The sequence below is a fragment of the Anopheles merus genome, unplaced genomic scaffold (genome assembly GCF_017562075.2).
Source record: "Anopheles merus strain MAF unplaced genomic scaffold, AmerM5.1 LNR4000045, whole genome shotgun sequence".
In the NCBI taxonomy this organism is placed as follows: Eukaryota; Metazoa; Arthropoda; class Insecta; order Diptera; family Culicidae; genus Anopheles; species Anopheles merus.
Genome location: NW_024427625.1, coordinates 33,789 through 50,114, shown reverse-complemented (window position 1 = coordinate 50,114; position 16,326 = coordinate 33,789). Strand labels below are relative to the sequence as shown.

Genomic DNA, 16,326 nt, shown 5'->3' with positions numbered 1-16,326 from the left:
ATTTAAATATTCTTCAGTTAAATTTTGCATTTAAATTATTCATTTGTATAATTTATATAAAATAAATAAATTACCTCTAAAACAAATAAATTTTAAAAAATATTAGAATAACACAAAGACGGATTCAAGTAAATGGCCAAAATTTATAACACTGCACCACGACCACAACAAACTGAAATAATTTATAACGATCTTACCCAGTTTTTGCACGATCCCAGCATGAACGTTCATTCTTCATGGTAATAAAACAAAATGGATACAGACACATTCCTTAAAAGAAAACGAAAATCTGGCTTAATCTGTGGAACATCCTGCATTGCAAAAGAAAATAAAAGCATAAAAAATCCTTTTCAACTCTCCTGCCTGTATTTCCTAAATGTGTGAAATCCCAACTTCTGCAGCAGTATGTGGCACATAAGCGGGGGGGCAAGAAGCACCACTCGCAAACCAAATTCGACAACCCAAAAACTTGATAATTAATTAAGCTTCCAGTACGCCTCGTTTGTGAGCTTCATGTGAAGAGAGCATTACAACAAAGAAAAGCTGCTGTAGAGCTTGATATAGACTCCCTCCCGTGGGTGCGGACGTACGGAAGATCGAAACCAAAGGTACTTGCGTCCGTGCGATTGAATCGTTTCAAGAAATCATCACAAAACCTGTTCCGTTGGTTGCTGGGAGCTGGGAACATAGTATGTGCAAAAAAAAGAAACAAAAGGATTGAGAAAAGCATCACCCGAAATTCTTTTTAAGGGCCCACAAACGCTCCCAACCGCTCGCCGGACGGTGGATGTTCGGTTATCTTTCCTTCCGGTACGGGACTGAGGAACCAGGAGCGAAAGAAAGATCGCGCAGTGAGGGGATTTAACTTTTGCGGAGCGATCATGTTCACCGTCATGCTAATAAGCTTGTCGAAACTTGTGGGCTTCGCGTTGCTTCCGAAGGGTTGGCTGTATAGTTCCTTTGCAGCGCAGGATTCTTATAACGTTTAAAAGTTCTATTTAAATCTACTGAAATGAAGTCGTAATTACAACCGCTTAATCGCTTTCATGCTATCAAGTAATTCAAATTATCGCATTTGCCTACGCTGCCCGTGCAGACTGATTGGGAATCGTGCAGCATCATCACTTTTGTGCCAACCCTCATCAATAATTGTGCTCGCCCAATTAAGAATCATTCGGCGGCTAAAACCATCGTACGATCGTACCGACCCGTCTGCCCAGCATGTGCGATGTTTGCATCGTCCCTTTTGGGGCTCGGATTCTGAACCGAGATGACTCAGCGGTCAACAAACCACACGACACATTGGGAACGATGGTGTTTGCGTGCCTGTAATTAAGCCATCGGTGGCTGTATTATTGGACGTTTTCTTTCCTCCCTGCCACAGCGTAGTTTGCCCACTTAGGTATGAATTGTATCAATCGTACACTAGTGTAGAAGAAGCAGATGGCGCACGTCATAGCGGAGTGCTAGACTGAGATCAGGTATCGAAAATAGATATGCTGTCATGTTTGGAACAGATTATTGATATTTTTATGGGTTCTAATGTTCTGCTAGCCTCTCTAACAGGTTTGTTGTTTGGTCGCTTATTCAAGTCTTTCAATCTAAAATTGGTCTTTTGTAATATTTTACTTCCAAATTGCAACGGACTTTTAAATGTTTTCAAACAATAATGCAAACAAATCGTTGCAGATGATTTTGAACGATTAAAAACACGTTGTCAACATGATCATAATTATGTTATTTAACACACCAAACGATGCGATCATCCGAGTGGCCGGAGAGCCACCATAAGCGAATGCCCTTTTAAACAATTACAAACCGTCCCCATCGGTGCCTAATTCAAATTCACTGCCTGAACATTACTAATCGTCTGCGTAAAAACAACAAAAACCATTTCGGTCGTCCAACGCTTCCTTCCGCTCCTCGGCCAGAACGGTTGACTATTGTTTTACGGAAGCGCACTCTGTTCTCAGCACTGCAGGTGTTTGCTACACACAGATAGGTTCGTATTTTGGACGTGTTTTGCAGTGTTTGTCACTCGTGGCATTAGCAACTGGCCAACAAACCATCAGTAGAGTATCATAATGTTTTATGATGCTCTAAGCGCTCGGGTCGAGTGTATGTCGTGTCAAGGTTACTAAACAGGTCGTTTCGGGGGAAAAAAATGTAAAGCATCTCACCCGGATGGTAGGGAGTGGCTTTTTCTTTTCCGGAAAACGGAAGCGTTAAATTTGATATTTATTGCACAGAAGTACAATCCCTATAATTATGCACATTTCCACCGTTTGCAATTAAATTCCTTGGAAAGTCTCAGGGCTACAGTCTCTGCAAAACGAATTTAAATTCCAAAAAGAGCCCAAAAGCTTCTAAAATACCGGGCCGAGGTCTAAGAAAGTGGTCCATAATTATAGCGCTGGCCCAAAATAAGATCAGAGCATGATTTGCCCCAAAAAGCAGCGCCCCCCAAATAAGCGTTCTTAACGGGACAAAACAAAGGTGGCGGTTCTTGGGGCTTGGGTTCGCACGGATGGATACGGATGACCATCCCTTTTGTTAGCACCCGTCGGTTTTACGGTTTGCAGATTTGGATAATGGGTGGATCTGATAAAACACGGCGGCTTCTCTCGGTGTCTATCGGTAGGGCATGTTAATAAGATCGTTGAACTTGTTGCTCGTGCCTTTTCATGTACGCTGTGCTTTGCCACTTTTTGCTTGATACTGAAGATGACAATACAAAGACACAGCGCACTGCTTCCTTCCGTGTTTTCCCGTGGCGTGGAAAAGCAGCGACAGAATGAAGTCAGCAAACGTTCTTTACTTCGGTCGGCTTTGTGTCTTTGTGGCATTTAATTAGCATAATTTAGGCCCTTTTGAAGTGATTGTCGAATGTAATGAAGTTGCAGGGGTATGAGTTTCAACTGGCATAAGTAATTTAGTAGTTAAGCTGGGAAATGCCTAATAGGATTTTGCAAATCACAATCACTTGTTGTTTTGTTTCTCCTTCGCCGTAATGAAAATTGAGAAGAAAATGAATGAAATTTTCAATAACATTACAATAACTAATAGAAAAGGAAACTAAAGTTGATTGGTTTTAGACACGCTAGCATTATTTTAACGGTGTCGATTATTAACCTTTCACTATTTCATCCGCTAACACACGCTACTGTCATCATTGACGTTAATCAATCACGCGGCAAGAATTAACTGAAAGCCAACAATTTGTATTGAATTTGACTAATTATGCATCTTTTTCTTTGTATTTTTACTAGGTTTCGATTTTACTTCTTCACTTGTTGTGGGCTAGTTGTCTTGATACAGAGTTCTGAATGTTTTGTAGATGGTGTGGTATTTTACCAGCTTGTTTGCTTTTCATAATCCACTTTTCAAAAATCCACTATGTTTCAAGTGATCGGTTCTTCAAGACCGTACACGATCTTTATTCTTTATAGCGCTTTTTTTTGTTTGTTTGCTCGTCCTATACGACGTACAGTTCGCATTACGGTACACAGTCCATCCGGTGTTCAGGTCTTTAATTTATAGCGTTTTTTTGTATTGTTAGAAATTCAGTAGACAAAAAAGAAAACATATTTTAACATTGTACAGCACCGAGCTTGCAGCCTGTGCTGGACAGCTTTGGGACCAATTCGGAATGATTGTTGTTTCATTTCGCCAGCTCTCGTTTCTGTATCTGTGTGTGTAGCTGTTTGCTCAAGTCTTTTAACTTCTTCATTAATGTACAGTGAGTGTACTTTTAAAAAGGAGATAATTTATTTTCTGTTCGTTCAATTGTACATGAATATAAAAAGAAGAAACAAATATTCAAATAAAAATGGAGATCAAAATTATGATCTTATCATTATAGATTACTGGATCAATTTTGGACCAACAATTTGCATTATTCAATGTACAGAACATTTGTTCTTGAATCGTTGAATTTGTTTTACATAAATGATTGTTACATCAAACTCCAAAAATGATACAAACACAAGATGTGTGCAAAATGGATTGAATTCGAATAGAATTTACTCTTGTTGTACACCAATCAGTTTGTTCAATGTTTTTAGATTTTGTTTTTTGTTGTTTTGGTTCAAAATGCAACTGTCTGGTGCTGCAGTATAAATTTTTCCAAAAGGATCAGTTCTTGGTTCAGTTTTTGAATTTTCCGTTTCCGAATAGCGAACATCACTCTACCTCTCTCAGTATTCCATCCCGAGTCGGGGTCTTATGCTAACGTACAAATTTCTGAAATAAAAAAAAAATAAACAAAAACGAATCTTACCGACGAACGTATGAGTTTGTTTTTATTTTATTTTTGGAGCAATTTCACGTTCACTGCTATTTTTTTTTAACTACTACTCTTGCGTTCGTTCTCTGTTAGTTATGTTTATTCTCTCCTGTTTTTTCATTGTTATTGATTTGTTTTTGTTTGTTTCTTACTGTTTCGTTAAACTTCTACAAACTTGAAAATGGAGAAGAGAAATAGTCTTTGCTGCTGATGAAATGGTTCACCTTACTGCATGGTTGATGGGGTTTTGTATGTGTTTGTTCGGTTTTTGTTTATCTTAAGTAATTACCTGTATTGTACATGTACGTGGTATGGTCGCATAAATTGTGCGCTAGAAATATGCTCCTATTTGAGATTGAGATATTGCAGCCTGTAGTAGTTCCGCACAACTGAGGGAAAATGTTCAACAACTTTTGTTATGCCCTACAAACCTTTCCGAAGATGTAAAGCAATCGCTAGCCTTTTCTCACAATCCGCTTTTTGATGTCAGAAAATAGACATAAATTAGTGCGCCTAGCTTCACACGTAAAATTAAACTGTAAAAAAATCAAACAATAAACCTTATCCAAATAGTTGTATACTTATCTTCACAAATAATAATAACACATCACTCGTCAAAGACTGCTCGTACAGTAGCTTTATTTCCAAAACTTCTACGATGTGAAACCACAGCACCGGTGCCTCACTCGATCCACACATCCTCCTTGGTAATCGTTTCACCAAACACCTCCACACCCACAACCGTATAAGCAGTGAAACAAAACGCAACACAACGGTTCATAATAAGGATTAATCAGTTTATTTCAAAAAGGCTTCGCTTCATTCGCTCAGTGAATCATTTATGCAATATTCTCATTAACCGTGTGTCCCTTCTGTGTATCTTAATGAGCGGCAGAAGGATGTGTTTCTTCCGACGTTTTTGTGTGTTGTGTTTTTATTTTTTAATTATTATTTTAACCTTGTTTTTTGCCTAACCGCCTTTCCTCCTAACTTGATCTGGATGATTATAGAATAAATGTTTTCAGTGAACTTAAGAGCTACCCGAAATTTTGCTATTGTGAGTTTTGTTTTTGTTGTTGTTTATGTACTATCATGTATCAACTTGTAGTCGCGTTCGCATTCTTTCGCATTATCTTCGGTATGTTTTTTTCTTTATGTGTGTATGTGTTTATTTGTTGATTTTATATTAAACCTTCGCTTTCAGTCATCTTATCGCATTGTGAATGTGTTTTCTATGATCTTTTTGCTTTGCCTGTGTATACCTGAATTTACTTTCTTCTTCTTCAGTTGTATTCTTCTCCCTCTCTTTCTCTCCGAAGTGCGAAAAAAAATGCAAAACGCAAAACTCCGACCCTACCCATTTTCACTAGTCAAAAAATTATTCGTATCTAAAGTTTCTCTCACATCGCATTTTAAATTAATTTAAATTATATTAGAGTTCATCAACTTTGCCTATGCCTATGTCACACCCGGACAACGTGCCCTCCCCATCTGAACCGTGCGTAAACCGCGTTGCCGCGTGGTTTTTTGTTTTGTTTTGTTTTGTTTGTTTGTCCAGACTGCTTCAAACCTCTCTTAACTCATCATTCTTGCGCTCTTGCTTACAACTATTGTTACCTTTTCTTTCCACTAACGTCATTATGTATATAGTCTATATGTATAGAATTATAGATAACCATTTAATCATCGCGCTTTTTTGCTTTGTTTTGCTTCCTTTTCTGCTTTCGTGTTTGCTTTGTTTGTTTTGTCTGCTACCGTACCCGTGTCGTACATGAGTGTTTCTGTCGGTCTAGTTTTTCCTTAACTTTGTGTCTCGCCGTCGCCGTAATGCACGTTTTTGCATGTGCCATTTTTGTCGCCGTTTGTGTCGTCTTACAAAAACAAAAGACTGGAGTCCTTTACTAAAAACTAAATCATTATCTTAACACCCACCAGTGCAGCACGGTCGCGTAATGTAACTGCGCGAATCGTACCGCTGTCTAACGTTTTGTCTAACCGCTACTCAGCAACGGGAATCATGTCCTGCGGCTGCTGCTGCTGCTGCTATGATCTAGTTTTCTGTATTACTGCTTTGCATGTATGTACGTGTACGTTGTGGTTGGTTGGTGTGAGTGTGTGTATGTGTGTTTGTATTCAGTTTTGTCTCTGCTCTGTCGTATGGATTTTCCCCTACCGATAACAGTTCTGCTCGTACTGGGTTGCTTGGTTGTGCCCCCACGATTTAAATATATTTTTATTGTATATTTTTATGCAATTTATATATGTTTTTTTTGTTGTTGTATATATCATTTAAGGCAATTAATTCATTACATTCATGAAAAAGTGAAGATGATCAGGCGAGTTAAGGAGTCTGATTTCAAAAAACTGTAACTGTGTGTGTTAGCTTCCGTGTACACCGCGTATGCTACAGTCATTTTTACTTTGTTTTACATTATCGTTCCACAGAGTCTTAAGTTTGTTGGATTCATACAACTTTCCCTTTCTGTCTCTCTCTTTCTTTCTCTCTCTCTCTCTCTCTCTCTCTCTCTCTCTCTCTCTCTCTCTCTTTATTTGCTCTATTTATATCCACAAAACGGTTGTATAACAGTTTCATTATCTCTCTATACGTGTAGGTGTGTCTATGTATGTGTTTTGTATGTGTGTCTATGGTTTTGTCTAGTGTTTGCTTTTTTTTTACTTTTTACCATCATTCTTTTGCTAATCTTTACACTTTAACCAATTTGCTACCAACGGTCAGTCACAGTCAATCTTTGTGTGTTGTTATACTAGTTTTTTTTTGTAATTCTTTTGTAACTTTCTTATTCTTTCTCTTATTTCTTCGATCGCTTTAAGTTTTGTGTTTTTTTTTGTTTTTCTTTTTTAAATATAGATGTATATATATGTATATCATTCTGTATTTGTTTTCTTTCCTTTTACGTTCGTTACTATCTTAACCCTTTCTTTCTCTTTCTTTCTCTCTTTGTCTCTCTCTATATATATATATATACCTATTTATATATATTTTTTTGTTTCATATAGAAGCACCCATACATTTATAAGTTCTCATTTCATTTTCGGTTCGAATTTTTGTAATTACCGTTTGTGTGTCTGTGTGTTTGCTTGTGTGTTTGGGAGTAAGAGAGTGTGTTCTGTGTCAAACAGCAGTCCCCAGTTCGATTTACGTTGCTTTTGATCTATTCTGTACCTTGGTACATCTATGTCTTGTTAAGTTTGTAATCAGCATTCGACAGCCACACGTTGAAGAAATGTGTTTTCCTTATGTGTGTTTGTTTGTCTGTATCCATGGTCAGGGGATACTTAATAATGGCATACTGAATAATGCAATCCAAAGAGGACACCCTATTTGCTAGCCTCCATTTTGTTTGCCAACAAAACAATCGTTAGAAATGACGCTCTAAAACGCTTCAATTAACTATTACTCATTTGGAAGTGTGCGATTTGTTTGTTCTTCTCGTCTGATTATAATTAAACAACAGTTAAACAATTTGTAGTAGAGTAGCAAACAGAAACATGAAGCCGATTTCGAAACAAATAAAGCCAACGGCAATGTATTGGTGGTTTAGTACATTCTACAACTGTATTTTCTGATAGTGTTTTTCCCCTACTTTCTCTGCTCAGTGCCTGCTTGATGTATGTGTACGATTTAATAGCAGCCCTTTTGCCTCGACTGAAACCCCACTAACAGCGCTGTGCTCTCAAATATGCATCATAAAGTGTGCTAGAAGATGTGTACGGGTGTGTTTTGTTTTGTTTATGTGAGTAAGCTAAGAGAAAAATTGTTCTACAATACCTTATCAATATAACTTCAGTACGATTTTTTGAATTTTCTCTCCTAGCATTCTTTCAGTCGTCGGTGTCGGATTTTGTTGCTGCTTTATTTATTTCCTACTACTTTTTCTCGCTATGGTTCAAGACAAGAAGCGTTCTTTTTGCAAATTATCCTTACTTGCTGATACACGCAACAACAACAACAACAACAACACAAACATCGACACTGGTGACACATTATGACACAGAATAGCAAATAACGAACCAAACAACAGTAGAAAAAATGCTTACGACAAAAAAGAAACTATGCAAACAATTCCTCAACAGTTAATAGGCTTAAAAATCCTTCAAAGGGTCTCCAATCGAATCTTTTCGGATGCCAAAAAGGGTCGATTATTTGACCAGATTGAAGTTTGAGTTTGAGTGGGTTTCTTCTTTTGATAAGATTCCTTTTTCGTTAGCGATCTAATACTGAACCGAAAAGGGAACGTCCATCTTGAACCAACAAGGATTTTACTGGGCTAAGAATTTGGTGGTTGTTTTTTCCCTAAAACGTGGAATCTATTCATCGTTTGCTTGATTTCGTCACACGTACACACACACACATACTCACACTCAGTGTTTCAAAATGTTACTTCGGCCAGCAAACACCGGATGAAGGAAAGGTATACTTAGTCACTTACTCTAAGGAAAGGACAGTTAGAAATATAACGGAAAAGTAAAAAACAATAGGTAAAACACATACACGGTAAGCAACCCTAAACGAAAGAGAGAAACAAAGAGAAGAGATTCTGTTCTGTTTGTGTTTGGTGGCCAAAAACAGCTTCGCGTATAACAAACACGCCACACGCTGCGTTTTCTTCTGTTCCATACCAAAAAAAGGTTTCTCTCATCCTCCATTCGGACAGACTATATTAACTAAAGAAATCAGACTATTCAGTTGCACAGGAGCCGGTGGCGGGCGCAATAACGCACTCTTCCGCGCGGGTTCCAAAATTTTCCTAACGCCCTACTAATCGCTTCGTCTTTCACCATCCGTAAAGAAAAACAAATTAAACAAAAAAGTAAAACAAATCATATTTGTACGTTAGCCGCGATTACGAAGAAATAAGAGAATAGAACTGCTTACAACCTTCCGCCCGAAAAAAAAACGGCCAAAAGACACAAAACTAACAAAAAACCGTGCCACAAAACGCACCTTAAGCCTATTCCAAAACTGCACCTCGTGACCGTTGTGCAAAATCATTCTAAAGAGCACTGCAGCGCCTGCTCCTTCTGATCGACTGATCATTGCACTTTTTTATAAATTGTTTGTGTGTGTATCTATGTGTGTGTTTGTGTGTCTGTGTACTTGCCTCAACTTTCTTCCATCGGTACGGTCCTTCTATGTGCTTAAACTTCACATCTTACACCTTGTGGAACGACAACGACACAGTCTACAGTCGCTTGGGTGAGTCCTCGTTTGTATATAGGGGTGTACTTGCGTCGTTTGTGTGTGTGTGTGAGTGTGTTTGTTAAAAAATAAAAGAAATAAATCTTGTTTAAAAATAGACAATAGAAAACAAACGATCAGTATTATGATCCATGATCGAGGCACAAATATACCATGTAAAAAAAATAAGCAGAAGGAAAAAGCAGAAAGGAAAATAATTTAAAATACATTTCCTTTCCCACCCCCTCCACATCCACTCCGGGGCGTGCTGTCTGCCCACACGCGGCACATCCTAGCCATGCCACCTCGCACTCCTAGCCCCTATTCCTTTCCTATGCTTAATCGTCAGTGTTTATCGACTTACGCGTTATTAAAATAATATAACAAATCTTGTAAATTCATTTACATCAACAATTGCTAAGGGTGCATAACTAGGCATTCCTCGTGTGTGTGTGTGTGTGTGTGTTTGGCTCACCAAACTGGACACTCGCGCGTTCCGTCCTCTTGCCTTTGCTGTGAGTGGATTTCCCTTCCTTATCTTTATGCTCTTACTATTTGCTGTCCTAATTTTCATGGGCTTTGTTCCGCCAGTTTTGTGTTGTCTGTGTTTTGTCGTCTCGTGTTCGTCCTCGGCACGCCCCAGCCCCAGCGCGTCTTACTAGCTAACCGCGTCCCACCCGTTGTTTTGAGCAGTTCAGTTGAGAGTTTACGCCGCTAGACGGGTCCCTCGCCAACGCCGCCATCGTTCTGGATGATGATGATGAACGTATTGTTGCCATTGCTCGTATTGCTATCCGTTACCGACGCGGGTCCTATTGCTTCGTCCAGCTCGCTCGCAACGAGTGTGTCCTCCCGGCGATCGCACGACGATAGCGAGGAGGCTGATGATGCCGACGAGGAATGTTGATACGGCGGCGGTGGCAGCGACAGCGGTGGCTGGGTAGCATCGTGCGATATTGTACCGATTGCCGACTGCTGCTGATAATGTGTCTGCGACGACTGCTGATGGTGTAGCTGTTGCTGCTGATGGTGGTGATGGTGTTGCTGCTGCTGCTGCTGCTGCTGCTGTGCCGGCTGATGGTAGCCATGATCATCCTGTTATGTCATCAGGTCCTGCTGCGAGTCGATCGAGAACAGTTCCTTGTAGAGTGCCGGGAAAACGTACTGCGGGTGATCCTGTTTGAACTTCTGTAACGCCTCCATGTGCATGATCGAGAGCTCACTGTTGGAAATGGGGAGAAAGAAATGGCATTAGAAGAACCGTTTGAGCATTACAGAGTAGGCTCAGTCCACTTACCGGAAGGTAGGGATTTTGTTGAGCAACGTATCGAGCACCGTCACGTCGCCTTTGAGCGGTGCATGGTTCGCTTCAATCTCCTGCCGGATCGCGGACATGCTCATATTAAACAGCCGCTGGATTTCCGTGTTTCCTCGTACGCCATTTCGTTCTGCAAAAAAACAGTCGGGGAGAAATTGGAAAGTGTATAGTTAAATGCTTTTCAAAACATCTCTGTCGCTATGCAACAACATAAAGCGAGACACAATTGGACGTTCTTACCAGGCCACAGTAGCACCAGACTTTGATAGAGCGCCAGCTCCGTTTCGGTCAGTTTCAGCTCCGTAATACTTTTCGCCGTCTCGAATATGCACGCGACCAGCTTCATCTCGAACGAGTCGGACGTGTAGAAGGCTTCCTGCGGCAGCATAATGTCACCGTACAGCACGGAGTTGGTTGAGAGATCCATCAGTCGAGACATGCGCACGATTGCCAGCTCGAACGAGCCCGTTTTGAGGAGTAAAATCTATCGAAAGGGACAAAAAATTGCATGAGTAAGTTGTGTGGAAGGAAGGAAGACGTACTATCCTGGTAAGAGCTATAAGTCATTGAAGGTTTACCGCTCTACTAGGTAGCTTGTTGTGATTGATCTCTACTGTGAGCGCAATCTGAGTGGAGTAAAGTCTAGTCTTACTCTTCCAACCAATATTAGTTTGCAGATGTTCCTGGAGATCGTTTACATCCCAGCCTCCAACTCAAGTGATCTGAGGTAAGCTCTCAGGGTATGTCTAATAATTGGACGTTAAAACTAGACCTTACCCACCCCGTGAATGTTAGTTGTACTTTCATGTTTGCCTACAGCTAGATCATTAACTTCTGCAAAATCCAGCACTACGCGGCGTAGCGCACCGGATGCAAAAAGATACGATCTACTTACCTGATCGTCTTGACTTAACCGCATGAAGCCCGGTATCAGCTTGGCGAACTCAATAATCTGCTGGATCATGGCCGTTAGCTTCTCCGCACAGTCCAACCATAGCTCCTCCTGGGTCATGTTCTTGTAGTAGAGTAAGCGGGAAACATCCTGAAGAACATGTTAGAGATGCAGAGGCAGAGTTAGACAGTGATCCAAGAGTGTGAAGAACGCGCTGTGGTCTTACCTGTGGTTTTCTGAACATTTCGTGCACTATCTCTAGCTTGTGGTTGGTGTTTGCGTGCGCTTCTGCAAGGGTCTTTATCAGCACGTCGTTGATATCACCTTCGGCTGAAAGTAGTGAGAAGGAGCAGACAGGTTAATACATCATGTTACACCCTTTAAATATTTTTTGTACGAAATGAGTTTCTGTCGAGTCGGACGTATAACAGTATGTTGATCATCATCTTTTCTAGCAGCGGAGCATTCTGCAGGCAAAAGCTGTCTACAGGTTAGTGCTTGTTAGTGGTCTAGTACATACTAAGTAAGGTTAGTGGCCCATTACCCCATCGTGTGTGCGAATCGCAGGAGCTATCATCCTCGCCGAACGAGACCGGCGTGTTCTGGTGATGGTGATGGTGAGCCTGTGCGGAGTGCGCAATACCATCCGACCCGGTGCCACCCGGTGCGACCGCAGTCTGGCAGCAGTCGTTCCGTCTAATGCTACTACCAGTGACATCTAGAGGGCGTTTGTTTTGTCCCGGTGATGGTAGAAGTAGGATCGTGCATACCAATCAGTGTGTTTACAGTGTGTAATACAGGCAGTACAGGTTAGTTTTGGGAAGGGTTCGTGTATAGGTGTTAGCACACATTGTGGTGTAAGTGTTCGATGCACAGTGTACAACAGGGAAAGAGAAAGAAAGAAGAAAAAAGAAAGACACAGTTCGGTTGTTGGTTAGTAACGCGGTGGTTTGGATTAGCAGTCTACAGGGAAAAGGAAGGCACGGACGGGGGGAGGTTGCAAGCTAAAAATTGCTCAAGCCGGAAGGTTGGCTGTCTGCGTGATGACTTGAGGGGCTGATGAATTCAAAGGGGCAGAGTAATGGCTTAGCGGCAGAGCAAGTAAAAAGCATTTCTGTTTTGTCCGTCCCAAAAAAACCGCACCTGATCCAGTGACGGGCGTTGGGACGGTGGTTGCGGCCACTGCCACCACGGCCGTCGCCGTCGGTACACCGGCCAGGCCGCCGACCCCATTGGACGTCACCATCTGTGCCGCACTGCCCAGCTGTTGGTGCTGATGGTGTGGATGTTGCTGCTGCTGCTGCTGCTGCTGCTGTTGGCTGGCCGGTGGCGATGGCAAGAAGGTTGTTGAATCGACAAAGCTACCAACAAGGCTATCAACGTTGGTAAGCTGCTCCTGCTTGATGGTGATAATTGTACTATTGCTGGTAGTGGTGTTGCCGTTGCCGGTGGTTTGATGGTTTGCCAGTGCCGCAGCCGGCTGCGGCTGTTGCTGTGGTGGGAGCGTATGCGTGGCCGTTTGTGCCGGTTGATGCGCTTGCTGTTGCTGCTGTTGCTGTTGCTGCTGGGGTGTCAAACCTCGGGGACCACCACCACCACCACCATCATTGACACCGTCGGCGATCACATCACTACCGCCCTGTCCGACACCGGTCGTCGTGGTGGCGGTCGTTTGCTGTACGCGCGCCAACCGGATATCGTTGAGCGTGATCGCTCGGTTTTGTTCCGGCGAGCCATCCTTGTCTGCAAGGTGAGGTGTTAGTAGCACACAGAGAAGAAGACAGAGTGGGAAGTACCGGTTATGGGTTATGTACAATTTTGATCCCGTCACACCGGGAAGGGGTTAGTGGTAGGCAGTCACTATGGGTGGGAAAGGGCAGGCAGGATCAATGAAAGGAAGAGCTGCTGTATGTATTGGCCAGCCAGTGCACTACGGTAATGACATGCAAAACCCATCACCCTTTTTCATCAGTAATGTGGATGCGTTCGGTGTGTTAGTGATTATGATTATTTTAACCTCCAACGTCATAAATGGTTTCGTTTGCTCCCACAAAAAAAAACGAACGAAATGACGAAACCAAAAACTCATAACGTAGAAGCAGGACAGGTCGTATAAAAGGGAAGGCACGTAAAGTCACGCGGACTGCGATACTCACTGTGTCCACTTATGAAATCTGAGTCTATCATCGTACTTCTTGGTTCATAAGTTGTTGTACTATCCACGTAGTCGGCCGAGATGTCGTAGCCCATCGTTTGCTGCGGCGTCACCGAGGTCGAGTAGCCGTACGGGCTGCTGTAGCCGACCTCGTTCGAATATGTGTAGCTGTGGGAAGAGTTTCTAAAATTAATGGAAATGGTCATTTCGAACTTTGGAACTTTTGCAAAATGTGTGCCCCCGGGCTGTTTGTCCGATACATTACCCATTGTAACCGTGATGCAACTGATCGCTGCTGGAAGGTGTCTGCGTGTCGAACACGGAGCTGTCCGGGGCGGCGTCATTTTGTGCGCGCATCTGAGCCCGGTGAAACCGTACCTCGTCCTCGACCTTCTCCCGTTGCTTCTTGGACATGCGTCCGAATTTGACAGCTGAAATGATACGAAGCGAATGTTTGATATTAGAGTTTTTCTGAGTTTTTTCATAAAAGATATTAATTTTATTGGAAATTGTATGTCAATTTAGAGGAGGTACAACAATTTCCTGCGCTCATTTGTCTAATGAATGTGCCAGATGTAACTGTAATCGATCCTTTTCGTTAATTAAACTGAATCCAAGATAAACATCGGCAGAGAACCTACACGCCCTGCGGGTATTTGACCGAATCGATCCCGCTTTTGGCAAATGGTTTCGTTGCCAGTCGGGGACGCTGGTTTTATCCTGCATTGGCGGAAACGTATCGATAATTTTCCTCACACAAACACATGATCACACATACTCATGCATCATGTCATATCTCCAGACAATTTGGCAGCCGTCCCGGTTCCGGCGCTCATACGGTGGGCCCACAAATGTTGGCCCAGGTCCAGAGATTATCGATTAAAAAAGCATCCCAACGCTATGTGGGGGGTCGAGGGGTTTGAAATCATGGTCGATGCTCTCGCTCCCCCCAAATCCCTGCACGGTCACGGGAAGGTACGTCTGGTGGCAACTCGAACGCGTAACTCACACTCATACAACAGTCCCCATGAGATCCCCATCAGGAGGAAAAGGATACCATGCAGCCAGTGCCAGGAAGTGCCTGCGATGAGCACGCTTGAAGCGGTTGCAGAGCCAAATGGGAGAGGAAAGGATCGGTTCTCTTCACTTCCGTTCCACGTCGCAGCACGCTAGATTGTTGAGCTTTTTTTTTTGCGGACTCTTTCTCATCGCATCTTGTTCTTCTCGCTGCACAGCGTCGTTTCCCGCAGCAACGCTGTTGCCAGACGGATTTCGCAAGATAGGCGAGAAGGAAAAGGGAAATCGCAAGCCGCACTTGACGGCGTTCGTCCTGTTTCGCTGTGGAGGTGCGGAAAAGCGCCAACCAAGTCTACATGTGTGTGAGTGCATGCATGGTTGGAAGCATTTTGGGATAGGTCAGGTACGTTCGATAAACATGCACACCCATTCATTAGAGCCCGGCTGCATCACGGGCATATTGTGAGGTCTACCCTCCTCGGCGCATATGCTTGTGTTCGTGGCGGAAGGGTTATTCCAGTGTGTGTGTGTGTGTCTGTACCGTTGATGAACTGTTTTTAATTTTGCGCTTTAGCTTTTGTCCCTTCTCCGCACGACATACTCTGCACTAATCTTGCTCTCTGTCTGCGTTTGATTCGTTTTTGTGGGATGTCGTTCGAGGGTCGATGTGCATGCAAAAAAGTGCATCAGACGACGAAGGGGGAAGTGAAAACGTTACGGTTTTATGCGCACGCGTTGCATAATCGGCTGCTCGGTGTACATTGACATCGGTATGATGAGCCCTTCGTATTGCGGCGGCGGCGATGGTGGCGGTGGCGATGCCTGGAGCAGTCGTCGTACATCGACCCGCCGGCTCGTTCTCGATTGCTCTGGTATTTTCTGGCCAGCATGGAATGCTTTAGAAATTGGCATCCGTGGTATGGCGTGTGCCGTCGATGCGAGCGACGGAAGCGATGCGATCTCGAGCGTCAGCTAGCTTTTGTGTTTTATGACTCTTTCGCTGCACCGGCACTGAAGGCAATGTTTGCGCTAGACGGCGTGTGCTAACGCTGGGATTGAAAATGGAGAAAATGGTCTCAACAGTGAGGATGCTTTCAACGCTGGTCTAGCTTGCTTGGAGCAAATGTTTACAGCTGGAAATTCCAGCGCCGTGTTTCTTTTGATGTACAAAAAAAACAAGCAAACTAGCAGATCGCCATAACTGCTCTGGACCACCATTGAGTTGGGCAGAAAATAGCAGGAAAATCCACACAAAAAAACCAACACAATAATTACTATAATGAGCATTTTTGGAGACATTTTATGTATCTCTTGCATTATGAATCATAACACACTACTTCAGCAGGTTTTTGTTTTTCGCCCTTTCTCTTGTTGCACACACGATCAATCGCTCCTAATTACGATCGATTACTTTGCTCTGCTTCGTACCACTGCACTGTCAAGATAATGCAAGGGGAGG

The 16,326-nt window shown here is 42.7% G+C and overlaps 1 protein-coding gene across 7 annotated transcripts in view; it reads right to left on the bottom strand.

The window, feature by feature from the left end:
• Positions 1-7,737: 7,737 nt before the first annotated feature.
• The window catches only part of LOC121601236 (probable nuclear hormone receptor HR3), a 33,960-nt gene continuing 25,371 nt past the window's right edge, over positions 7,738-16,326 (bottom strand). For 2 of the 7 annotated variants that reach the window (XM_041930048.1, XM_041930050.1), the window contains exons 4-12: positions 14,116-14,281; positions 13,852-14,033; positions 12,839-13,438; positions 12,240-12,413; positions 11,922-12,025; positions 11,699-11,845; positions 11,044-11,287; positions 10,783-10,933; positions 7,738-10,707 (exon numbers count right to left, since the gene is read on the bottom strand). In XM_041930048.1, coding sequence (XP_041785982.1) covers positions 10,584-10,707; positions 10,783-10,933; positions 11,044-11,287; positions 11,699-11,845; positions 11,922-12,025; positions 12,240-12,413; positions 12,839-13,438; positions 13,852-14,033; positions 14,116-14,281 — 1,892 coding nt within the window. In that variant the 3' untranslated portion in view covers positions 7,738-10,583. The remainder of the gene's footprint in view (positions 10,708-10,782; positions 10,934-11,043; positions 11,288-11,698; positions 11,846-11,921; positions 12,026-12,239; positions 12,414-12,838; positions 13,439-13,851; positions 14,034-14,115; positions 14,282-16,326) is intronic. The other 5 variants (XM_041930051.1, XM_041930052.1, XM_041930053.1 and 2 more) reach the window with 5 other exon arrangements.